The sequence below is a fragment of the Leopardus geoffroyi genome, chromosome C3, assembly GCF_018350155.1.
Source record: "Leopardus geoffroyi isolate Oge1 chromosome C3, O.geoffroyi_Oge1_pat1.0, whole genome shotgun sequence".
NCBI lineage: Eukaryota > Metazoa > Chordata > Mammalia > Carnivora > Felidae > Leopardus > Leopardus geoffroyi.
Window position 1 is genome coordinate 40,083,988 of NC_059338.1, and position 26,440 is coordinate 40,110,427.

Sequence of the window (26,440 nt, forward strand, 5' to 3'; positions counted from 1 at the left end):
ATTAATCGCACATTCTGGACATTTCAGGTGGGCGGTTCAAAGTAATGGGCAGGAGCAAGGAATCTGAGAGCCGATAACCCAGACTTGAATTCCAGCCCCACAACTAAATAGCTGTGTGGCCTTGAATGAGTTATTTAACCTCTCTGTGCCTCAGTTTCCTCTTCTATAAAATGGAGATACTGCTAGTATCTACCTCATAGCGTTGCTAGGAGACTTTTAGGAGTTAATATATGTGACACTTCCAACAGGCCCTTGCATTTACAGTAAAACCTTGGTTTGTGAGCACAATTCATTCCGGAAACATGCTATCCATGTAGTCCAAAGCGCTCATATATCAAAGCAAATTTCAAGAACCATTGGCTCAGTTGTGATCATGTGACACTTGGCATTAGGCTCTACTCATATTGCAAAACATTGCTCGTTTACCAAGTTAAAATTTACTAGAAATGTTTGCTTGTCTTGTGGAACACTTGCAGAACAGGTCACGTGCAAGCCAAGGTTTTACTGTAATAAGTACCATAGAACTGTTAGCTTTTATTATCTAGGATCTCAGAACCTTTGGCAAGCATCCAAGCCTTTCCCTCCTTCATTCTCCCTCCTGAACAATATGGCGGCACAGCAGACACTGGGCCTCAATGCACCCACAGAATGTTACCCTCCGTAGGCGTCTGCTAAAAAGGGGAATTTTCCCCTTCACCCAAAACACACAGGAAGAAAACTGTACAAATTCTGCGTTCCCTCAGCCTTCCCCTTAAAGTGTCTTCCCCCACCTTCATGCTGCCCTCTTTGGACCAGTAAGGTTCTCACTGATTTTCTTGACAGAGGTTGGGTCAGCACTCGTTTCTCTCTTAGTCACTGGATCTACCACAGTCATTCGCAAGCTCTTGAGTTGACTTAATCGGTCACCCAAACATTAGGCACAAACTTTTCCTCTTTTTACCGAGGGCAAAGAGACAGACAAGTAACATACATACCCCCTCTTTTAAAACAGAAAATAAAGAGAATTCCTTTAGCAAAAATAAAGTGAATTCCTTTAAAAGTTTAAAAAATATTTCAGAAAAGTGTTCCACAAAAACTAAAAAAGAAAAAAATTGCTTCAATGACTTGGAACAGAATATAAGCTTTATTTAAAAAAAAAAAAAAAAAAAACTTAGAGGCACTTCGGTGGCACCAACCAAGAGCTGGTTAAGTGCCAACTCTTGATTTTAGCTCAGGTCAGGATCTCACAGTTCGTGGGATTGAGCCCCACATCAGGCTCTGCACTAACAGCACGGAGCCTGCTTGGGAGTCTCTCTCTCTCCCTCTCCCTCTGCCCCTCCCTTGCTCGTGCAAGCTGTCTCTCTCTCTCTCATAATAAATAAACTTCAAAAAAATGAATAAAAATAAAAATAAGACATTTTAAACATTCAAAAACAATTTAGAGGGCGATAAGTAGGTATCAGATCAGGTCAGCAATATAAACTGACATCATCTTAATGTGAAACAGGATCTGCGTGAATACACCTTGCGGAGAAAGATTTGTGGAATCACTTTTGACGTAGTTCATGAGAACTGGGCAGATTCCACTGGAAGGGTGCTTTGGGAGTAGCACATGCCTTGAGGTAAACCAAGTATCTAATGTTTTTAGTCTGTTCTCTGAGCTGAACTTAGGTTTGGGGGCTTGGGCATCTGAAACTTAGTTCAACGAATTACTAATAGATTCCTCCTCAGACATACTTCCAGCATTTTTAGAAGCCCAGTAAATTCAAAATATTTTATGCTACACAGTCCATTGTGAAAACGTTCAAAAATGTATTGACAAGACAGCGGCGCGCTGTGAAGATACGATCTTGCCCACCCGGCATGGGGGTTTAAGCCCATGGCTTCTGGAATCAAACTGCAGGCTTTCAGATTCCAAATATTCCAGTTACAAGCTTTGAGACCTTGGGCAAGATCCGGTGGAGATAACAGACCCTACCTATAGTGGACACCTGTCGGTGTTTCTGTCCCGCCCCCTTCAATAAGCACCTGATACTCTTCTTTCCTAGATTCTACCCCCACCCCCTACACACACACACACACACACACACACACACACACACACACACATTCCTTGCCACCCATGTGGGCTGTTACCCAATGACTGGGCAGCAGGAGGGAAACCAAGCTTCCCTTCCTAGCCTATAGGGTTTCCCTTCAGAACCAACTGAAGCTACCCCGGGAGGGCCTTGGCCTGAGATGTGCCCTTGCTTGGCCCAACTCCCTTTTCCTGCCCTCCTTCCATCACCCCTTACTGGTCTTTCCTACGACCAACTCAGGGATGACTTCCTTGCGTTGGAACCTCATCTCAGTATCTGCTTCTGGAGAACTAGGACTTCACATTTAGCTGCCCCCCACCCCAGAGTTTTGAAAGAATGGACGAAGCTATTATATCAAAAGCACCTAGAACAGCATCTAAGTGCTAGGTAAATATTAGCTGTGGTTATTACCTGAGGTTGGGCCTGCAGAACCAAGGATAACCCGGGGGCTATACAGGGACTTCAGACTCACATAAAGCCACAAACATACAAACTCTTGAGAAATGTTGAGGGAGCGGAATAATCCACATAATTGCTTCCATTCGCATCACTGGTTGCACCCTTGGCCTTAATTACAAGGGAATAAATGCTTCTGGCTGAGTTGTAATATAAAGAGGCTGCCACTGTGTGCTCCCATGAGACCCGCCACAGGCATTCAATTTAGTTAATAAGTATGGATACTGGAAGACTTGAACGTCCTCTCTCCCATGTGCTATATTTTTTTATAAGTGAAAACTCTTTGGTTCGTCCTTTCACTGGGTTTCATGGAGTAGTTTCAAGGTTGCTTGTTTGAAGGTAAGCAGCGGGAGTCTTAAGAACTTAATTTTAAGAAATTCAAAGAGCAAAGAATGCACTTTGTTCTTTGAGTTCCTTAAACCTATATTTCATATCCTTTCATAATAATTTGTCTTTTGTGGATAAAATATACACAAATCACTTAGGAAAAAAGGCATCTGAAATGACCTTGGGCGACCAAGTTCTTCTGTTTTTAAATGGCATGCACAGAGTATATTATTAAGACTTCTATATGGTAGCATTTCTAGCACAGCTCTGAAAGAGAATTTACCATTTCTTTATTATTCAGTTCAAATATAAGGGCAAAGAAACTTACTCATAGGATTTCTTTTTTTTAAGGTTTTCATTTATCAGCTCCTGGAAAAAAACCGATATAGTTAAAATCCCAACATGATAAAACCTGAACTAAAGTAACAGTGGCTGGGGGGAACCTCTACGTGAATTATTATGATCTTAGGTCCTAAAAAAAAATTATTCTTGTCTGGTTCTCTCATCTGACCCCACTACAGACTGGCTTTTGTCCACTTCACAGCACTTGAGTCATTAATGATCTCCTCCAGGACAAATTGAATGTTCTCTCTTCTACCCTTATTCACTTTTAATCTATTTTGTTGCCTTTGTTCGACTCAACCACTACCTTCCTCCTCCTCCATAAGCCTCTCTTCTAATTTTGTCTGATCCTTTAGTATTTTTTTCCTTTTCAATTTTGTCATATATTTTAAAAATAAAAATGAAAACGACAATTAGAGATGAGGGGGAAAAAAGCACCCCAACCCAAACACTATTATTTTGTTGGATTCTCACCCCACCCCGGTTTTTTTTTCCTAATTGGTTTTTACATATTGTGAATAGGATTTTGTATCCTTCTTTTTCTACCGAATATTTTTTAATTCTTTCCCATGTTGCTATAGAATCTTTGAAACCTCCAGTTTTAATTCCTGTTAATAATTTCATCTCTGTCTCACTCCTCAGTCTGTTTCTTCTCCATGCAAATTCACCCTTCTCCCCGAATAAACCCATTGCTGAGCCAAAACTATTTTATATCCCACATTCTCCTTTCATGTTCGAGTCTTCCTTTTGTCCTAATTATATGAACACTAATTTAAAAATAAAATAAAGTAGGGGCACCCGGGGCTCTGTTGGTTAAGAATCTGACGTTGGCTCAAGTCGTGATCTCATGGTTCGGGAATTTGAGCCCCTCATCATGCTCTGTGCTGACAGTGCAAAGCCTGCCTGGGATTCTCTCTGTCTCCCTCTCTCTCTGCCCCTCCCCCACTCTCTCTCTCTCTCTTTCTCTCTCTCTCGGTCAAAATAAATAAACTTAAAATTTTTTTTTTCAAATTTTTTTTTTCAACGTTTATTTATTTTTGGGACAGAGAGAGACAGAGCATGAACGGGGGAGGGGCAGAGAGAGAGGGAGACACAGAATCGGAAACAGGCTCCAGGCTCTGAGCCATCAGCCCAGAGCCTGACGCGGGGCTCGAACTCACGGACCACGAGATCGTGACCTGGCTGAAGTTGGACGCTTAACCAACTGCGCCACCCAGGCGCCCCTAAATAAATAAAATAAAGTAAAACTGTTGCACTAAAATATTCATATCCAAATACTTCCCATCCTGGAAGTTAATCTGGCAACACAGATCAAAGATACAGTCTTCTGAAATGCCTAAAACATAGGTTTCCTCTAAATAATTCCCAAGATTTTTTGGAGTCCCTACAAAAGTAACAACTAGGTAATTAGTAAGTTTTCAACAAGACTGATACCAGATAGCATTTTCCAAATTCTGCTCCAGAAACGACTAGTACAATACTAGCAGATGTTCAGTTTTTTTTTTTAATTTTTTTTTAATGTTTATTTATTTTTGAGAGAGAGAGAGAGAGAGAGAGAGAGAGAGACAGCATGAGTGGGGGAGGGGCAGGGAGAGAGAGACACACAGAATCCAAAGCAGGCTCTAGGCTCCGAGCTGTCAGCACAGAGCCTGACGCGGGGCCCAAATCCAGGAACCGTGAGATCATGACCTGAGCCGAAGTCCGACACCTAACAGACTGAGCCACCCAGGCGCCCCAAGATGTTCAGTTTTTTAAAGGGGGGGGGGGGGTGGAGAAGGGTGCTATGATTTAAAAAAAAAAAAAAGGTTGGGAAATTTTTAATTTTAAAAATTTAAAAGATTTTATTAATGTAAGAATTTTCAGAGCCTTTAATGTTACTCCCAGCATGTAGCACAGCTGGTAGGTGTTCAATAAATATTTGTTTAGTCCGTAAATTTGCATCGTGAATCTCCAGGAAATAATACAACATGTACCATTTCCCAAAAGAAAAGCAATTTATATTTGTTAGACATATTTAAACAGCTATTTAAAAGATTGTTTATTGCCACATTGTTTAAACTAGTTAATAACTCCAGGCAATCCTCATGTCCATCAACTAGGTGATAGTGAAAGAAATTATGGTACAATGAAAGACCGCAGAGCAATTCCAGAAAGCTCAGAGACACGTCAATTCTGTGCTGACTATCTAAAGAAGAATGACTTGCTCTTCTCTCGAGGGTCTTGGGAGGAAAAAAGAGCATCTGGACCCAGGACTGAGTTGGCTCCATTCCTTGTTAGGTTGAACTGTAAACAGGACACGTTATAACTTCAGCTCAGTTCCCTCAGCTCTAGCATAAAGCTTTTAAGCCAAATGATCTGCAGGATCCCTTTAGTCAAAGTTTGACAACTTAGTCTAAGAAGTCTCATTTTAGCTGTAATGAGTTTTTTTGGAAATCAAATGAAGTGCAAGGAGTGTTGTGCAATGAATTAGATTATTTTTCTATCTTCCTCATGGACTGTAAATATTGTAATAAATTAAGCAAATAAATAAACACACATTTTTATGTCAGTTCCACGCTATAAATGAAAAGTTTTATAAATTTGTGTACACTTAACCCGACGAGTCTACTTTTAGAATCTAGCCCAATGAATTACTCAAGAATGTAAAACAAGATTTAATTTAGCAAAGATGTTCATTTCAACAATGGGAAAAACAACAACAACAACAACAACAAAACAGTACCTAACAAGGAACTTGTTAATTAGATGATAGTACATTATAAAATATCACAGTATGAAGTCATTAAAATGATGTAGAAAAACATTTAATGCTATGGAAATAGATTTACAACATATTTTTAGGATGAAAAATGCAGGTTATAAAACAGCATGTACAATATAATCCAATTTTTATTGTAAAAGATTTCTATGTTCCTAAAGAAAGGTGTTGAATGACTACAACAAAAACTTTACACTAGTAATCTCTGGGTTTATATGTGTTTTCGAAGTTTCATGAAGTTAATATACATTGCTTATAGAGCAATAAAATCAGTGATCTTATAATGTTTTTCCATAGTTGTTTCCTTAGTACTCTATGTAACATAAATAAGTCATTTATGGGATTCCATAAAACTACATCGGTAAATGTTTGCTTAAAACAGTAATGTTATTAACACTGTCATCAAAGATGCCTTGTCTCTTTTCCAAAAATAATGAATTGTGGTAAGACCAGAAATGAATTTTTTAGATGCCTTTAAAGAAATGATAGTTTCAATTGCATGCAGCCTTCTGTTTCTTGTTCCATAGCAGTCTGGTGTATTAAATGACGCTGAGAGGCATCAGTGTCTAAGACCAAGAAATAAAGGAAACCAAGGTGTCATGATTCTGAATACTTAGCATAATAAGGTTATTTGAAGACTCTACAACCTGAATTAAGGAATAAAACCAACTAGTCTCTGCAATGACACTCTAATGCCATTCTTAACATCTGTGCCTTTAAATTTCAGAAAATAGTACAATTTATTTAAAAGGTGGTGGGATCCACAGAGGATGACAATTTTTATTTTCTCCAGAACATTAAAAGGAATACCATCTTTGGCCTCCATCATTTAAGAAGAAAAAAATATTCTAACCATAAAGGTTCTAATCTCAAGGTTTTTTTTTTTCTTTAAAGTCCTTTCAAATGAGTCAGTGTGGCTTTACAAATGTAGATCTTGCATTGTTTGGATTCCTCTTATTTTGCTGCAGACTGGCCAAACTTTGGCAGGCACCAGCACCCCTTTGTAAAAGTCACAGTCACCTAGCAAAGAGGTCCCTGCAAAAACACCCCAAAACAAACTGGTATTTTTAGTCAACTATTCAGAAGGATATTGAGAAACATTCAGAGGATTTAGGAACATGAATGAGGCTCAACGTTGTTTAGGTTGGGAAAAGGCAATTCTTTTGGTTGAAGTTAATTTAAATAATAAGACAGTAAAACCCAAAAGACTTTGATCCTCTCCCTTCCACTGTTTCCTAAAATTCAGTCGTTCATGTCTTATCTTCACAATTTTCATCGTATTGGCAAAGCACCTCTACTCTTACCACCTTAGTATTTTCTCTTTGGGTCTTCTACTCTGGGCGGTAGAATATCTATCAAATCAGAGGTTTGATGGGGGTAGTGTACACATTTAACCATTCTGACATTTAAAAGGATCTTGCATAATTGCCCCCACAAACCCTCATGTAGTCTAACTTCGTCACTTCGCTGAGGCCCAGCATGTTTAAGTAACATGTCCATTACTTGCTGTGTTCGTGGTCTTACTTGAAGAGGTTGACGGAGCGGTTGACGGATTTGAAAAACAACAGCAGCGCACACAGGAGATTCTGTTCATGGGCTGTCAACATACTTACCTACAAGTTACGTCCATAATTTCAAAGATGCTGGAGGTTACCTACTCCTCCTCTTACCAATTTCACTTTTTTTTTTTTTTTACAGTTCTTAAATGGCTCAACACTCTACTGTGTTTTATCCATTCATCCGACCACTATTTCTCGAGTACCTGCTTTGTGCAAGACACTCCCTGAGGCTATAGTAAGGAGCCAAAGAGACAAAATACCTTGCCCTTATGAAGCTTCCTTTCTCCTGGAGAGTTCTAGCTTCCTAAATGTATGTCACGTTTCTTCTTTGTAACACTAAATCCCTGGAGATCGAGATGTGGGTCTCATCTACTTTGGCTCCTCTGTAGTACCCCAGAGGGTGGTTTACAGTGTTAAATCAGTGAATGAACAATAAAAAGATGCACAAGCCTTTTTGTTTGTTTGTCCTTTGACCCCAAGAACTACTTTTAATCACTTCCATTTATTCTACTTCATCTATTCTTTTTTTTTTCAGTTTTCAATTTCTCTGATTTTCATCTACAAAATCCTAAAGGTGAGAAAAGACAGGAGGAGCCAAGATGGCGGAACAGCATTTAAGTTTTTTGTGTGTCTCACATCCATGAAATACAGCCAGACCAACACTAAACCATCCTGCACACCTAGAAAACTGATTGGAGGATTAACACAACAAACTGCACAACCTGAACCACAGAATTCCACAGGTACGCGGTGCAGAGAGGTGAATTTGGGGACCGAGAAGCCGCTGAGGATAGCGAACCGCTTTTGCGGGCGGAGAGAGGATGGAGACTGGGGGGGGGGGGGTGGAGAATACGGGAAAAGCACCCTTCCCCAAAAGCAACCGGAGAGAAAGTGGAAAATTGGAAACGGCCACAGGGACTAAACTAAAAAGGGAGAAAGGAGAAAGGAGAGGGTTTAAATTCCATTAAGACTGTTAACAAGGGGAGCGCAAAGGCTGCAACTCCGCAGCTCCATACCTGGCGGTGCTCTGGTGGGAAGGGTGAATCTCCAGGAGCAGAGTGAGGTCTGGGAGGTTCTCAGGCCACACAGGGAAAAGCGGTTCCACTGATGGAAGGACATTTGGTAGAGACTGTTGAGGCCACCTGGTCCCAGCAGACCCCAGAGGCAGCCACATTCGCGGGTGCTGGGGCAAGGTCCTTAAGGGTGAAGCCTGGTGCCAGCTGTGTGTTGTGATTTTCCAGAATCCCTGAAAACTGCTGCTACACTATCTCATGAACTTTTTCTGGGGCGGGCTGGCACCTGGCCACAGTCTCGGGGCATCGGCAGCAGCAGGGTCCAGCAAGCGTTCCTGGGTGCAGCCGACATTCAGTCATTGCTCATTCGGCTATTGCTCCATGAGACCCTCCGGCAGAGGGGCGGAACGGGTCAAAGCCACAGTCCTTCAGAAGTAAGGGGCTGGGGAAAACAACCACATCTGAGACGGAACTCGGGAGAGAGGTGCTGCCTGGGGCCTGGTCATGTAGAGTGAAAGAGCTGGGAGTGGAGGAAAGCTGAAGACAGAGGATGGATGCGTGATTGCTGATCCGGGAGAACAGACTGGGTAGCTGGGTGGCGCCACTTTCACCGCTTCCGCACATGTGCATATGCACCTACGAGCACCGCAACAATCCACCCCAGTAGGCTAGCAGCGCCATCTAGTGGAGAGCAGAGCTGTTACACTGAGCCCCGCCCAACTTGGCTAACTTCACCCTTCAAGAACACAAGTCTCATCGTCGGCTTAGTTTATGGACTATAAAGCGCTACATAGACTGACTTCTAGGGGAAAACGAAGTAATTTCACGCCTACTTCAATCTATTAGCAGGTTCATCTATTCAATTTTCTTTTTCTCTTTTACACTTTTCTTTTTCTCAAATACAGAAAGAGAAAAAAATTCATTTTTATTTTCAATTTTTATTAAAAATAATTTTCTTGGGGCGCCTGGGTGGCGCAGTCGGTTAAGCGTCCGACTTCAGCCAGGTCACGATCTCGCGGTCCGTGAGTTCGAGCCCCGCGTCGGGCTCTGGGCTGATGGCTCAGAGCCTGGAGCCTGTTTCCGATTCTGTGTCTCCCTCTCTCTCTGCCCCTCCCCCGTTCATACTCTGTCTCTCTCTGTCCCAAAAATAAATAAACGTTGAAAAAAAAAAATTAAAAAAAAAAAAATAATAATTTTCTTTAAGTTTTATTACTCTAGTTTCCACTTTTGTGTAATTTTTTTCAAATTCTATTTTACTTCCATCATTTTATTTTAGTCTACTTCAGTGTATTCATCTTTTCAAACTTTCAAACAATTTCCTTTTTTTCTTTTTCTTTTTTCTCTTTTTCGTTTCTTTTCTTTTTCTTGAATGCAGAAAGAGAAAAACTTCATTTTTACTTTCAATTTCTATTAAAATTATTTTTATTTAATTTTTTACTATATTTTTTGCTTTTATGTAACTTTTTTCAAATTCTATTTTACTTCCATCATTTTATTTTAGTCTACTACAGTGTATTCACTTTGTCAAATTTTCAAATGATTTCTTTTTTTATCCTTTTTCTCTTTTTTCTTTCTTTTTTCTTGAATACAGAAAAAGAAGAAATTCGTATTTTTAATTTTTATTAAAAATATTTTCCTTAATTTTTTTCTACTATATTCTTTACTTTTATGTATATTTTTTCAAATTCTATTTTACCTCCATCATCTCATTTTAGTCTACTTCAGTGTACTCATTTTTTCAAATTCTCAAACGATTTCCTTTTTTCCCCCGCCCCCTTTTTTTTCTCTAATCTGTCAAACCACTTTCGACACTCAGACGAAAACACACCTAGGATCTGGCATCTATTTGATTTGTGTGTGTGTGTGTGTGTGTTTAATTTTTAATTTGATATTTCTTTAATTTTAATTTTTTAATTTCAATTTTTCTATCTCTTTAATTCCTTTTCTCCCTTCAATGAAAAAGTGAAGGAATTAACCCCAAAAGAAAGAGCACTAAGAAATGACAGCCAGGGATTTAACCAACACAGATACAAGCAAGATGTCTGAACCAGAATTTAGAATCACGATAATAAGAATACTAGCCGGAGTCGAAAATAGATTAGAATCCCTTTCTGCAGAGATAAAAGAAGTAAAAAATAGAATAAAATTAAAAACTCTATAACTGAGCTGCAATCACGGATGGATGCAGCGGCAGCAAGGATGGATGAGGCAGAAAAGAGAATCTGCGATGTAGAGGACAAACTTATAGAGAATAATGAAGCAGAAAAAAAGAGGAGGATTACGGCAAAAGAGCACGATTTAAGAATTAGAGAAATCAGTGACTCACTAAAAAGGAACAACATCAGAATCATTGGGGTCCCAGAAGATGAAGAGAGAGAAAAAAGAGGTAGAAGGGCTATGTGAGCAAATCATCGCAGAAAACTTTCCTAACCTGGGGAAAGACACAGACATCAAAATCCAGGAAGCACAGAGGACCCCCATTAGATTCCACAAAAACCAACCATCAACAAGGCATATCACAGTCAAATTCACAAAATACTCAGGCAAGGAGAGAATCATGAAAGCAGCAAGGGAAAAAAAGTCCCTAACCTACAAGGGAAGACAGATCAGGTTTGCAGCAGTCCTATCCACAGAAACTTGGCAGGCCAGAAAGGAGTGGCAGGATATATTCAATGTGCTGAATCAGAAAAATATGCAGCCAAGAATTCTTTGTTCAGCAAGGCTATCCTTCAAAATAGAAGGAGAGATAAAAAGTTTCCCAGACAAACAAAAATTAAAGGAGTTTGTGATCACTAAACCAGCCCTGCAAGGAATTTTAAGGGGGACTCTCTGAGGGGAGAAAAGATGAAAAAAAAAAAAAATATATATATATATATATACACACACCATAAGCATATATATAAATAATGGTATATATATAAATACCATAAGCAACAAAGATTAGAAAGGACCAGAGAATACCACCGGAAACTCCAACTCTACAAGCATCATAATGACAATAAATTCATATCTTTCAGTACTCACTCTAAACGTCAATGGAATCAATGCTCCAATCAAAAGACACAGGGTAATAGGGGCGCCTGGGTGGCTCCGTCGGTTAAGCATCCGACTTCAGCTCAGGTCATGATCTCACAGTTCGTGGGTTCGAGCCCCGCGTCGGGCTCTGTGCTGACGGCTCAGAGTCTGGATCCTGCTTCGGATTCTGTGTCTGCCTCTCTCTCTGCCCCTCCCCTGCTCACGCTCTGTCTCTGTCTCAAAAATAAATAAACATTAAAAAAGAAAAAGACACAAGGTAACAGAATGGATAAGAAAACAAGATCCATCTATATGCTGTTTACAGGAGACCCACTTTAGACCTGAAGACACCTTCAGATTGAAAATAAGGGGATGGAGAACCATCTATCATGCTAATGGACAACAAAAGAAAGCTGGAGTAGCCATACTTATATCAGACAATCTAGACTTTAAAATAAAGACTGTATCAAGAGATGCAGAAGGGCATTATATCATAATCAAGGGGTCTATCCACCAAGAAGACCTAACAATTGTAAACATTCATGCACCGAATGTGGAAGCACCCAAATATATAAATCAATTAATCACAAACATAAAGAAACTCATCGATAGTAATACCATAATAGTAGGAGACTTCAACACCCCACTCACAGCAATGGACAGATCATCTAATCAAAAAATCAACAAGGAAACAATGGCTCTGAATGACACACTGGACCAGATGGACTTAAGAGATATATTCAGATCATTTCACCCTAAAGCAGCAGAATATACATTCTTCTCCAGTGCACATGGAACATTCTCCAGAATAGACCATATACTGGGACACAAATCAGCCCTAAGTAAGTACAAAAAGATTGAGATCATACCGTGCATATTTTCAGACCACAATGCTATTAAACTCGAAATCAACCACAGGAAAAAATTTGGAAAGGTAACAAATACTTGGAGACTGAAGAACATCCTAATAAAGAATCAATGGGCCAACAAGAAGTTAAAGAGGAAATTAAAAAGTATATGGAAGCCAATGAAAATGATAACACCACAACCCAAACCCTCTGGGATGCAGGAAAGGCGTTCATAAGAGGAAAGTATATAGCAATCCAGGCCTTCCTAAAGAAGGAAGAAAGATATCAGATACACAACCTAACCTTACGCCTTAAAGAGCTGGAAAAAGAACAGCAAATAAAACCCCAAACCAGCAGAAGACAGGAAATAATAAACATTAGAGCAGAAATTAATGCTATCGAAACAAAACAAAACAAAACAAAACAAAACAAAACAGAACAGATCAATAAAACCAGAAGCTGGTTCTCTGAAAGAATTAACAAAATTGATAAACCACTAGCCAGTTTGATCAAAAAGAAAAAGGAAAGGGCCCAAATAAATAAAATCAAGAATGAAAGAGGAGAGATCACAACCAGCACAACAGAAATAAAAACAATAATAAGAGAATATTATGAGCAATTATATGCCAATAAAATGGGTAATCTGGAAGAAATGGACAAATTCCTAGAAAAATATACACTACCAAAACTGAAACAGGAAGAAATAGAAAATTTGAACAGACCCATAACCAGTAAGGAAATCAAATTAATAATAAAAAATCTGCCAAAAAACAAGAGTGCAGGGCCAGATGGCTTTCCAGGGGAATTCTACCAAGCATTTAAGGAAGAATTAACACCTATTGTCTTGAAACTGTTCCAAAAAATTGAAATGGAAGGAAAACTTCCAAACTCTTTCTATGAAGTCAGCATTACCTTGATTCCAAAACCAGACAGACACCCCACTAAAAAGGAGAACTATAGACCAATTTCCCTAATGAATATGGATGCAAAAATCCTCAACAAGATATTAGCCAAACGGATCCAACAATACATTAAAAAATTATTCACCACGACCAAGCAGGATTTATACCTGGGATGCAGGGCTGGTTCAATATCCACCAAACAATTAACGTGATTCATCACATCAATAAAACAAAGGACAAGAACCATATGATCCTCTCAATAGATGCAGAAAAAGCATTTGACAAAATACAGCATCCTTTCTTGATAAAAACACTCAAGAAAGTAGGGATAGAGGGAGCATACCTTGAGATCATAAGAGCCATATATGAACGACCCAACGCTAATATCATCCTCAATGGGGAAAAACTGAGAGCTTTCCCCCTAAGGTCAGGAACAGGACAGGGATGTCCACTCTCACCACTGTTATTCAACATAATATTGGAAGTCTTAGCCTCTGCAATCAGACAACACAAAGAAATAAAAGGCATCCAAATCGGCCAGGAGGAGATCAAGCTTTCGCTTTTCGCAGATGACATGATACTCCATATAGAAAACCCAAAAGATTCCACCAAACAAACTGCTAGAATTGATTCATGAATTCAGCAAAGTTTCAGGATATAAAATCAATGCACAGAAATTGGTTGCATTCCTATCACCAACAATGAAGTGACAGAAAGAGAAATCAAGGAATCGATCCCATTTACAGTTGCACAAAAAACCATAAAATACCTAGGAGTAAATCTAACCAAAGAGGTGAAAAATCTATACACTGAAAACTATAGAAATCTTATGAAAGAAATCGAAGAAGACACCGAAAAATGGAAAAAGATTCCATGCTCCTGGATAGGAAGAACAAATATTGTTAAAATGTCAATACTACCCAAAGCAATCTACATATTCAATGCAATCCCTATCAAAGTAACACCAGCATTCTTCACAGAGCTAGAACAAATAATCCTAAAATTTGTATGGAACCAGAAAAGACCCTGAATAGCCAAAGCAATCTTGAAAAAGAAAACCAAAGCAGGAGGGATCACAATCCCAGACTTCAAGCTATACTACAAAGCTGTAATCATCAAGACAGTATGGTACTGGCACAAGAACAGACACTCAGATCAATGGAACAGAATAGAGCACCCAGAAATGGACCCACAAACGTATGGCCAACTAATCTTTGACAAAGCAGGAAAGAATATCCAATGGAACAAAGACAGTCTCTTCAGCAAGTGGTGCTGGGAAAACTGGACATCGACATGCAGAAGAATGTACCTGGACCATTTTCTTACACCATACACAAAAATAAACTCAAAATGGATGAAAGACCTAAATGTAAGACAGGAAGCCATCAAAATCCTCAAGGAGAAAGCAGGCAAAAACCTCTTTGATCTTGGCCACAGCAACTGCTTACTCAACACGTCTCTGGAGGCAAGGGAAACAAAAGCAAAAATGAATTACTGGGACCTCATCAAAATAAAAAGCTTCTGTGAAGGAAACAGTGAAGGAAACAATAAGCAAAACTAAAAGGCTCTGACAGAATGGGAGAAGATATTTGCAAATGACATATCAGATAAAGGGTTAGTATCCAAATTCGATAAAGAACTTATCAAACTCAACACCCAAAAAACAAATAATCCAGTGAAGAAATGGGCAAAAGACATGAATAGACCCTTCTCCAAAGAAGGCATCCAGATGGCCAACTGACACATGAAAAAATGCTCATCACTCATCATTGGGGAAATACAAATCAAAATCACAATGAGATACCAGCTTACACCTGTCAGAATGGCAAACATCAACAACTCAGGCAACAACAGATGTTGGCCAGGATGTGGAGAAAGAAGATCTCTTTTGCATTGTTGGTGGGAATGCAAGCTGGTGCAGCCACTCTGGAAAACAGTACGGAGGTTCCTCAAAAAATTGAAAATAGTACTACCCTACGACCCAGCAGTTGCACTACTAGGCATTTATCCACAGGATATAGGGTGCTGTTTTGAAGGGACACATGCACCCCCATGTTTATAGCAGCACTATCAACAATATCCAAAGTATGGAAAGAGCCCAAATGTCCATCGATGGATGAATGGACGTGGCATACAGACACACACACACACACAATGGAGTATTACTCGGCAATCAAAAAGAATGAAATCTTGCCATTTGCAACTACATGGATGGAACTGGAGGATATTATGTTAAGCGAAATTCGTCAGAGAAAGACAAAAATCCCATGACTTCACTCATATGAGGACTTTTAGAGACAAAACAGATGAACATTAGGGAAGGGAAACAAAAATAATATAAAAACAGGGAGGGGGACAAAACAGAAGAGACTCATAAAAATGGAGAACAAACAGAGGGTTACTGGAGGGGTTGTGGGAGGGGGGATGGGCTAAATGGGTAAGGGGCACTAAGGCATCTACTCCTGAAATCATTGTTGCACTGTAGGCTAATTTGGATGTAAATTTTAAAAAAACAAAAAAAATAAAATTAAAAAAAAGACAAAGCTATAGCTTGTGATGAAGGAAACCCAGCAAGCAACACATGCAAAAAATGAAAATTTCATCAGCCACTATCAAAAATATGTCAGTGAAATAAATGGCAGAATGTTTAAAATTTCTTAAAAAGTAGCCATTATAGTGTATTCAGATAAAATATGTTTGTCCTGTGTGTAGTTTCTGAAATAGTTCAATATATTATTTGTTTCTTTAAAGTCTCTGTCTTTAATGATACTGTTGTGTAAATTCGTTTGGTATCAAGCAATTTGTTTTCCAGCTAAAGAAAATAGATTGTATTTACCTTAAATCTTCAAGACCTCCCAAATAATAAACGGTTAATGTCACTAGAAATCCTTATTAGGAAAGAAAACCAAACCAAAGATTTTTTTTAAGTGTTGGGATAACTCAAAGTTAAGATGATAACAGTTGACAATTTTCAGCTTTTGCATGGATTGTTCTTCAGTTCATACTACGGACTTTTTTTCCCCTTGTATTTTTCTTCTGCCTTAAAAAAGAAATAAGCTATACTGATATATTCAAATTCTTTGTAAAAATTAAAGCTATAAAAGAGGTAGACTAAAGCTTTAAGGCTTTAAATATCACACCTTATCTCTTCTTTTTGTGAAACTCCTCTGCCCTCACATAAAATCAGTGGGTGAGTTGCTAAAGGTCACCAGCCAATTGGTAACAACGGTCAAATTCTATACCCACCCCGCCTTGTTCCGTCAACTAGATGACACTGCCTTCCCCAAAACAAGAAAGTTAAGACTTCTCAATAAAAATAGAAATATACAAGCTAAACTTTTTTACATTTAGTCCTGTTTTTTTTTTTTTTTTTTTTTTTTTTTTTTTTTTTTTAACGGGGGAAAAATGTGGTGTTCCAGAGGTAAAGAACAGAGCTTACAAGTCTAGATGAGAACCAAATCCGTCAGTAAGGGGGCCTTTCCCCTTACTGGACCTTTGTTGTCTCTTTATTCAATTTTTAGTATCTAGTTAGAACTATTATATTTCTGAATCATGAGGACAAAGCCAGCTTAAGCTCTTCCTCCCTCCCTCCCTTCCTTCCTTCCTCTCCCCCCAAACACAAGAAAATACGGCTGGTAGTTTAAGAATTGATCAATCTCACTCTGAAATATTTATGTACTTTTCTCTGACTTGGTTACTCCTCCCACTGGTATTAATAGTTTCTTCCTCTGGGATAACTCTGCCTCTAGCAGAAATGCTGCAGTGTAGCTGAGATGCTGGTGTTGGGACTGTAAACAATGCATTAGGAATGGTCTTGCTGAACTTCAGCCTGGAAGCAGAGGTTTATTTCTGCGTCTACACCTTTGCCTGCCAGCGAGATAACACAGCACTGTCACTTGTGAGCATTGTTGCAACATGGGTGCTTTTGAATGTCTGGATTCTTTATTTATGTAATTTTTTTTAATGTTTTTATTTTATTTTTGAGAGACAGAATGTGAGCAGGGGAGTGGCAGAGAGAGAGAGAGGGAGAGACAGAACCTGAAGCAGGCTCCAGGCTGTCAGCACAGAGCCTGACGTGGGGCTTGAACTCACGGACTGTGAGATCATGATCTGAGCTGAAGTGGGAGGCCGAACCACTGAGCCACCCAGGCGTGCCAGAGGTTGGTTTTTTAAAGCCAGAAAGAAGAGCTTGACTTTGTTGAGATGTACAATAAAGAGCAGCTGGGAGTTCTTCGACAGAAAGTCTCATTATGAAAGCAATTATTTTAAGACAAGACATTTGACAACAGTAAGTCAGGCACACAGAAGAGGGGGAGACCCTACTCTGTATCCTGGGGTTGCCTTGTTTGGGTGGCACCATGGTGCTAATGCATGGAGTGTTTGGCCAGGGGTGGAACATCTGATCCACACAGGTCTCTGCTGGGTAGTCCCTTGGTCTCATCCACAGTGGTTCCCTTGGATGGCTCACTTGTCTACGTGAGGTCCCCTCTTAGGGATATGGGAACCCACTCTCCAGCTTCCCATTGGGAGACCTTGGAGAGTCTTTCTCCCACACACCCATTTCTGGTACACAGGGCAATCTTGGGTCTACGTGAGATTAGCACATAGGTTATCTCTGTGCTGAGTCCCCTGAATGCTAAGAGGTTTTTTGTTATGTTACCCTACTCCTCCAGCATTTAGCCTGGAAGGAAACTAAGGTGCATGTTCTTTTCTCAGAAGAGCTCCCCAACTTTCCTCTTGCTTTCCTTCCAGTTCTCCTTCCTACCCTCGTCCGGGAGAATCTTCTCTGGGCAGAGTGACTCCTTGCTCTATATTGTCATGAATCTGCGAATCGCTATGATTGGAGCTTGAGTCTCCTGAGACCCTCAGCTCCTGAATCCCAAGAGCCCTCTCCCTTGTATTCTGCAATATCATCTCTTCTCTGAGTCAGGACTATTGGCCAAATGGGAGGAACGGTGAGGGTATGGAAGCAAATATCTCACAGCTGGCTGGCTGATCTCTGGCTATCTCAAAATATTACTGTCATTGCAGCAATCCAGGCATGAAGCCATATGAACTGAGTGGCATAAAAATAAAAATGATGGGAGGCACCTGGGTGGCTCAGTTGGTTGAGCATCAGACTCTTGGTTTCAGCTCAGGTCACGATCTCGCGGTTTGTGAGTTTGAGCCCCACATCATGCTCTGCACTGGCAGCATGGAGCCTGCTTGGGATTCTCTCTCCCCCTCTCTCTGTCCCTCTCCGTCCCTCAAAATAAATAAATAAACTTAAGAGAAAAATAGAAATGAAGGGACACTGAACAAGAAACACAGTGAAGAAGTAACAAAATCTTGTTTGTGGAACACACGCAAGACAGAAGAGGGGAGGAAAGGCACTTGACGGCCTGGATTGAGGTGATGTTGGCCGTCATGGGACCTATTTTTCCATGGCTCATACTCCCCCTTCTCCGTTGCCTTTACACTCTAATCATGAAGTCCTGGTAACTAAATTAAAAGTTCTTCAAATCCATATCCCTCTTCTTCGTCACCACGGTCACTGTCCTTGTTCATGCCAGCAACATCTCTCCTCTGGACTATCTACTGCATCAGACTCCTTACTTCTCTCTCTGCCCGCAGCCCCCTAGAACTCATCCTACATTCAGTCATGAAGATGACCTTTCTAAAGCAACAATCAGATCGTGCCAGCCATGTTTCTCTCTGGCTTTCTAGTACCCATATAACGCATCGAATTCCTATGCTCACGGCCTCAGGGAACCCTACATCGTGGGGCTTACCTTGCTGGCCCAGCTTCATTCGAAACCTCCTACCTGGGGCCGTAAGTTGGGCCAAAAGGGTAGCATACTGGACTGGTCCACGCCATGGACTCATCACATCCTAGCCTGGCTTTGAGTCCTAACCCCACTGTTCACTTGGACAAGTTATTTAACTATAGTGATTCAGTATTCTCCTCTGTAAAATGTCATTAGGAGGATTAAATGGGAATGGATTTTAAAAGTGCACCTGGCGGGGGGTGGAGGGGGCGGGGGCTTGGGTGGCTCTGTCCGTTAAGTGTGACTCTTGATGTCAGCTCAGGTCATGATCTCATGTTAAATAAAAGAAAAATACTTGGGGCACTTTGGCTGGCTCGGTCGGTAGAGCCTGTGACTCTTGGTCTCAGGGTTGGGAGTTTGAGCCTGACATTGGGTGTAGAGATTACTTAAAAAAATAAAAGTTTTAGGAAAAAAAAGAAAAATAGTTGCCCAGAGGGTCAAGTCTCTCTCATCCCAGTGAATTTACACCTTCCGGTTCTTGAACCTATTTTGGGGGCCTTCTTTTGGTCAATCTTTAGTCTTCCTTCTAGAAGGAACTACAATGTCAGGTGTTTTGTAAAGCCTTTCTACTGTACTTTGTTCCTCACTCTATTAAAACTTTTATTGAGGGGGGCCCAGCTGACTCAGTTGGAAGAACAGGCAACTCTTGATCTTGGGGTCATGAGTTTAAGCCCCATGTGGGGTACAGACATTACTTAAATAAAACCCCCCTTTTATTGTATTATAACTTGCATGAATTTTCTATGGCAGCTGCACCAAATTACCATGAACTAGATGGCTTAAAACCACAGAAATGTATTGGGTCATGGTTCTGGAGGCTAGAGTCCTGAAAACCAGCATCACTGGGCTGAAAGCCAGGCGTGAGCAGGACCACACTCCTTCTGGAGGCTCAGAGGGAAAAAGCCGTTCTTTGCATCTTCTAACTTCTGGTGGCTGTCTGCATTCCTGAGACCGTGGCCACATCACTGCCGTCCCTGCCTGCCCGCTAACATTGCTGCCTCCTCCCGTCTGTGTCAAATCTCCTCTGCCTCTCTTGGAAGGACACTTATGATGGCATGGAGGGCTCTCCTAGATAATCCAGCCTAATCTTGTCATCTCAAGATCCTCCATTTAACAATTTAGTATATTCAGCGAGATGCTTTTATCCTATATAAGGTAACACAGGCTCTAGGGATCAGGATAGAATTATCTTTGGATGCCATGACTCGGCTCCTACAATAATTATGTGGATGTCAGTGTTGTTGCCTTTGTACGACAAGGCTCCATCACAGTGCAAGCACATAGCGTGTAATCAGTAAGTGAAATACACGTATAGGTACGGCGGTACAGGGTGAAGGCCCACTGTCCATGTTCCTTGGTATTCCTTCTTTGCGAACGCTTTATTTCCCTAGGCCAGAGCTATTTCTTTCATGTGCTAATCTGTGGCTGGAAAGATATTTTACTCACGAATTGGATCAGCTTCTAGGTTAGGGAAATTAAGCAAACGGGGCCTTTGTCCTTGGATCATTTCCTCTGAGCTACAGTGAGGCGAAGGAACCAAAAACTCCATTCAAACCCTGTTCCTTCTGAGCTAAGGGGCGGAGGGGAGGGTAAAAGGTGAAGGGGCCCTGGCAGCTGGAAGGCGACGTTCACGGAATCTGAGCACGCAGAGTGCCAGACTGACAAGTATGAGCTGCACTAAGAGTGCGGTCATCAGGCTGCCCGCCTGGTTTGTTGCCATTGCTTGGCCGTTTATTTAAACACAGTTTTCCTCGTAATTTAAGCTCCTAAATTCATGACCATTGCTTAACTGACCATTTCCCCATCTTGAGTCACTTGAGTTCAGCACAAGCATTTTTCTGAAGTGAGGCGGTTTCTTTTCCAGTGTTCCTAAATCACAGTCACCTTCACCCACAAGAATAAGTCTGTTCTAGCCACTGCTCACCTGGAAAGACAGCTCAGTAGCCAGGCTATTGTTTTTCTCGGTCATTGGAAATCTTACCCCATGAAAAAAAAAAAAAAGTCACTTGCAATAAAAGAAGCAAAAAGTAGGTTACTTCGTACAATTAATCCTTAAAACAATAAATTGTTTACTGTATTGTCATTGTTTATTTACTTTTATGCCAGCCTTTTTCATCTTTGTGTTGGCGGGAGCCCCACAGGATCAGAATGTTAAAAAAAACTGGAGGGCCCAAAAACTTATCCAAGATTTGCCTAAGAAGGCACGTAATCAGAAACTCCTAAGGTTTGGAAAAAATTCTTTCATGTACATGTAACACCCATCTGTAATGAAACATAATCGTCAGAATTGATTTAAGTACTGTGACTGGCATAAAGCTCCTTTAACAGAATGGTCTGGAAACCGTCAGAGCTTTTACTGGTCAGAGTAGACTCCTGTAGCCTGGCCAACGAGACCAATTTGCCTCCTAAAATCATCTCCAACAACACTCTCCTTCTAGCTCTGTTCCACTCTGTCTTTTCTATGGATCATACTTCCTCCTACCAACTGGAACTTTGCACACGCTGTTCCCTCTGCTTAGAATGCATGTCCTTCTTCCTTCTCTTAAGTTCTATTCATCCTTCGGATTGTAGCTCAAGTATTACTCTCTCTGAAAAGCTTTACCAGATTGGTAATAATCCCCCAAGCGCTGGTGTAGCACTTAAGACCACCGACTGTATTTGTTTGTGTGATTATCTGATTGCTGTCTTCTCCTTCCACCAGACGGTACAAAGCTCTGTGAGGGCAGAGAACAAGTCAGTTTCTGTTATCATTATGTCACCAGCCCTTCTCGCTATTGCTGGAACCCAGTGAGCATCATAATGTTAAAAAACCTGGAGAGCCCAAAAACTTATCCATAAGTACTCCATACTTATAGAGTAAGCATGTAATAAATATTTAACTGCCGAATGATTATGTTGTGAAATCTCATGCCCACTCTGCCACTGGGTTGTTAGGCAGACTATTTGTCTTCACAGGGCCTCATCTTCATCATTTGTAAGAAAATGCCTCTTCCAGGCCCCAAATTCTAGGATATTTATGGTTCCTGCCTTGAGCCTGTAAGACTGATCAGGCTAGAGACAGAAAGCCAACACACTGTTATCTGCCTGCCGAAATGCCACATACTAAGCAAGAAACTAGAATTACCCTCTGCACCTTTGCCCCTCTCCTTAATACTATGCCTTGATTCTGGCTTTCATTGCCTTTCATTTAAAATACTGTAAATGCCGGGTGCCTGGGGGCTCATTTGGTTAAGTGTCTGACTCTTGGTTTCCGCTTGGTTATGATCTCATGGTTTGTGAGTTCGAGCCCCTCGTCCGGCTCTGTGCTGACAGTGCACAGCTTGCCTGTGATTCTCCCCCTCCTTCTCTCTCTGCCCCTGCCGCACATGTTCTCTCCTTCAGAATAAATAAACTTAAAAAAATAAAACTGTTTAAAATACTATCAATGCTCCCTTAAATGGTGGACCTATGTTTAGTCCTCTCCTCTCATAGCCTATCTGCAAGGTGCCAGCAAAACTCAGTCTAAACGCTGGACTGATCTTGGCACCCCTCTGCTTAAACATTTTTCTGCGTTTTCCACAGCACGTCAACAAAACTCACCTCTCAAGAAGACATCCTTCCCCTGTTCCTGTCTCCCCTCCTGCCTTCTCCTTGGGAACTTGTGTTCCACCCAGAACCACTCCCAGGGCCCCAACACACATTCTGTTCTTTCAAGTTCCTCTGTCCTTGTGTGCTTTTCTCTCTGCCCAGAAAACGTCTCTGCTCCTTTGCTAGTAAAGTTTCATTCATCCTTTTAGGCTCAAGCGTTCCTTGCATGTGGCCCAGGCCCTGAGTCAACCCCCATTTCTCAGGCTGAGCTGGTCACTCACTGCTTGTGTTCTCACAGGATACGGCACACAAGCTGCCATAACAAGACTCCTTGGTGAGCTATATTTGTATGCAGAGGGACATTTGGGTTAAGAGCATGGGTCTCACATTCGGACTTACTTGAGTTTGAAACCAAATTCTGCCACTTACTGTGTGGCCTTGGAAATGATTCTTAGTTTCCTAATTGTGGAAAGGGGGGACTTAATGCCTAACTCATTGGGCTGTTGCAGTTACGGAATAAATGTGATAATGTGTTTGATGCACTTAGCACAACTGGCCCATTATACTAACAGTAATTGTCATTGGGTTGTGAATGTGTCAAGTGCAAAGACTCAGGCCTACATTTTGTCCATCTTTCTATCCTGGTGGCTACTCAGTGAATGCTTCTTCAAATGCATAAATGAAATAGAGTCCATAATATATTTTTCTTTACAGGAGGACTAGAGGCTTATTCCTTTTTTTAGGAATTTTATTGAGGGGTTAAAAATTCTCTTGATCTTATGGCATATTCCAAATAGTATTTATCTTTCCCTTTGCTAAACTAATCCTGAACTCACACATGTAACATAATTTGAGATCAAACTTGAGTTTTTAGTATTAGTGTTTTCTGCTAAATTCTCCCTTCGCACTTTCAAGAGTTTTTACCGCATGCACGTCAATTTCAGTCCTTCCTCAACCCTTTGTGGAACACAGACTATATCCTCCTTTGTCATAGGAGTAATACCAATAGCATGCACGTGTATAGGACTTATGTGCCAAGTACTGTTCAATGAGATTTGCATGTTTCAAATCCTCTCTGGGATTCGTAACCAAACCGACTTTTCTAAGATGACAGTGAGTGGTCGAAGCGATTAAAACCGCTGCGAATTCTAGCCTAGTGTTCTGGCCAGAGCATGGCTTTTGGACCCCCAAAAGAGTCTAAGCTCCTTGAAGGCAAGGTTGTCTCCTGCTCTCTGCAAAGAGAAAGTCTTGAATGCAGAGACTCAGCAGAGACTGCTGACCCGCGCATTTCCTCTCCTGCTCCTGTAATTAACTTCCACTAGAGGAGCAAACGTTCACACTGAACACTCAAGAGATTCCCTGGAAGGTTCAGAGCCTCACGAGGTTCAAAAAGCCTTTAACCTTGGGCGAGCACCCTTTAGCTCTCAGCATGTCACACTCTTCCTCGGTGGTTTCTCTTCGGTGTTCCCGGATCACTCCTTACAGGGCCTCTGACAAGGACAGACTACGTAAGGTTGAGAAAACACCTTTGTCCCCTTCTTTATGCCAAGAGCTGGTCACCGTGTGGGCCAGGCTGACTGTCCGAGGAGGCCTTGGGACCTCGCCGCCCGCGGCGACCCCAACCGCCCACGGGAGAGGGGACGGCGTCCGCTCTGCCCGCGGAGACGCACACGCCTCGCGCCCCGCTTCCAGGAGCCGCCCGGGCTGCGGCGCTGGTCGCCGCCACACCGGAAGCGCCCCGAGCGCGTGCCGGGCGGCCGCCGAGGGTCCGGCGAGCGGGGCGGGGCCGCCGGTCCGGTCCCCCTCCACCCCCACCGGGGGCGCGCGAGGGCCGGGCGGGGCCGGCGTCCCTTCCGGGGAGCGGTGGCCGCCGCCGCGTCTCCGGCGGCTTCCCTCCCCGCCCCCCCACCCCCCCGCGGCTCTGGGTGACGCTTCTCCAATAACAGCTCGCGGGGAGCCGCCGCTCCGGGTGCCCCCCGCGCCGGCCCCGCCAGCCCCGCCCCGCAGCCGGCATGAGGGCCGCGGGCGACGGCGGCCTGGAGCGCTTCTGCAGCCCCGGCAAGGGCCGGGGGCTGCGGGCCCTGCGGCCCTTCCACGTGGGGGACTTGCTCTTCTCCTGCCCGGCCTACGCTTACGTGCTCACGGTCAACGAGCGGGGCAACCACTGCGAGTACTGCTTCGCCAGGTAGGGCGGCGGCGCGGGCGGCCGGGTGGGCGGCGGGGGCGCCGCGGCGGCGGCTCGGACCGCGGCGGGAGGAAGTGCGCGCGGCGCGCCGGGTCCTAGCGCCGGCGGCTGGGGCGGCGGCCGCGCTTTCAGCCCGCGCCGGCCGTGCCACGTGCGCTGGGACCGAGCCGCCAAAGCGCCCGCCGCGCGCCCCCGGCACGGCCCATTTTTCCGAGTTGCGCGCGCGGGAGTGCAGGGTCCTGGCCCCAGACGTGGGCTCGGAGCCAGGCTTGTTCCAAACACGGGCACGCGCTGCGCTCTTGGTGCATTGCCGGCCGGGCCCCGAGTTCGAGCAGCCAGTCTGTCCCCTTTAACTTGTGCTTCCTGCGGTGTGTTCTGTCCCCCACAGCCCAGCCCTGCCGCACACTTGGCCGTTTCCTCCCGGGAACGTAATGACACTTAACATTTCTTGTACAGTACGCGGCCTCTCCTCTTCCTTCTCACTCAACGCTTGTGTTTGGAGAGAAGCCAGAGGGGGTGCTGAGCACGCCCCGAGATTCTGAAGGGCTGCACTGATGGGACGTGCCTGACCTTGGTTTGGGATTTTGAGAACATGGTCTCTGAGGGCATTAGGCAAAATGTGTGGTTGGAAATGATATTTAATTGTAGCATGTCATGTGTATACATATACTCACGTATGTACACATACATACGTATTCATACACCGCGACCCATAATTCTATCTCAAGCCCTGTGACAGTTTCAGACCTGAAAGGTACATGAGAAATCACCAGTCCAACACACTGTCTCCCTTTTACAGACGAGAAAACTAATCCTCAGAGAGGTGGCGTGGTTGTGTACACGTAGTCTCACCTCTAGCTAGGGGAATGAAATCTGCTCTCTTCAGTTCTGCCCATTTGCTACTAGTTAGGTGCTCAATAAAATTCCAGAGACAGGAAGCATGGCGTTGCAATAAGTTTGTACCCAACCTTCCACTTGTCTCTGAAGAATGGACCCTGCTTTACTTTCTTTGAACCTCAGTTTCTTCATCTTTGAAATGGAGGTTCTTGGGTTAGATTATGCTGACCTGGGGTCCTGCAGGTACCTTTTGAATACAGGTCTCAAGTCCAACATACACTGGAGTCCCCAGTCTCCCAGACTTGTGTGCCTTATTCTACGATAAGACATAGCAAAAGAAGGGACAAAGGCTAAATATTATAGTAATCTTGCCCAGACTCCCTGCCAGAACTGTCTTCCGCTTGGGGGGACCTGGAAAGGCACTAGACGCAGAATCATGCCGTGGGCAGCTTAAGGGCTGTATGTGATGTGGCTCTTTGAATTGGTGAGTCAAGAGCTAAAGGGTCATGGCACCACTTTGCAACGTTTGAGTGAAGTGAGCATTGGGTTTTCCCAAAGTTAAAAAGGCTGCTGTGACTGGTCCCTTGATCTTCTGAGCCTCGCTGTGGCTCGGAGTCTGAAGCAGTGTGGGTGTCTGGAGTGGCAGGAGCAAAGCGGGGTCACCCAGCACAGAAGGTGCTTCCTCCATCAGGGATCCTGGTGATTCCTGGAGTCCATCCTGTGAGAGAAGATCACAGTGCCAGGCACATAGTAGGTACACAGGTCGT

At 42.6% G+C, this 26,440-nt stretch overlaps 1 protein-coding gene and 2 long non-coding RNA genes across 4 annotated transcripts in view; 1 reads left to right on the top strand and 2 right to left on the bottom strand.

Annotated features, from left to right (window-relative positions):
• Window positions 1-5,812: 5,812 nt before the first annotated feature.
• On the bottom strand, window positions 5,813-11,587 carry LOC123584884. Its single transcript, XR_006705723.1, has 2 exons — window positions 11,537-11,587; window positions 5,813-6,506 (listed from the first exon to the last, which is right to left on the bottom strand). It is a non-coding gene; the product is annotated as an uncharacterized LOC123584884 (long non-coding RNA).
• Window positions 11,588-15,176: 3,589 nt separating this feature from the next.
• On the bottom strand, window positions 15,177-24,893 carry LOC123584891. Of its 2 annotated transcripts, XR_006705732.1 has the most exons (4): window positions 24,787-24,893; window positions 21,180-21,346; window positions 21,009-21,060; window positions 15,177-15,203 (listed from the first exon to the last, which is right to left on the bottom strand). It is a non-coding gene; the product is annotated as an uncharacterized LOC123584891 (long non-coding RNA). The 2 variants fall into 2 exon arrangements; XR_006705731.1 differs by lacking the exon at window positions 15,177-15,203 and having other exon boundaries at window positions 19,420-21,060.
• SMYD2 (SET and MYND domain containing 2) overlaps window positions 24,521-26,440 on the top strand; it is a 50,815-nt gene continuing 48,895 nt past the window's right edge. The window contains exon 1 of the mRNA XM_045452540.1: window positions 24,521-24,836. Within this exon, the coding sequence (XP_045308496.1) occupies window positions 24,664-24,836 (173 nt within the window). The 5' untranslated portion in view covers window positions 24,521-24,663. The remainder of the gene's footprint in view (window positions 24,837-26,440) is intronic.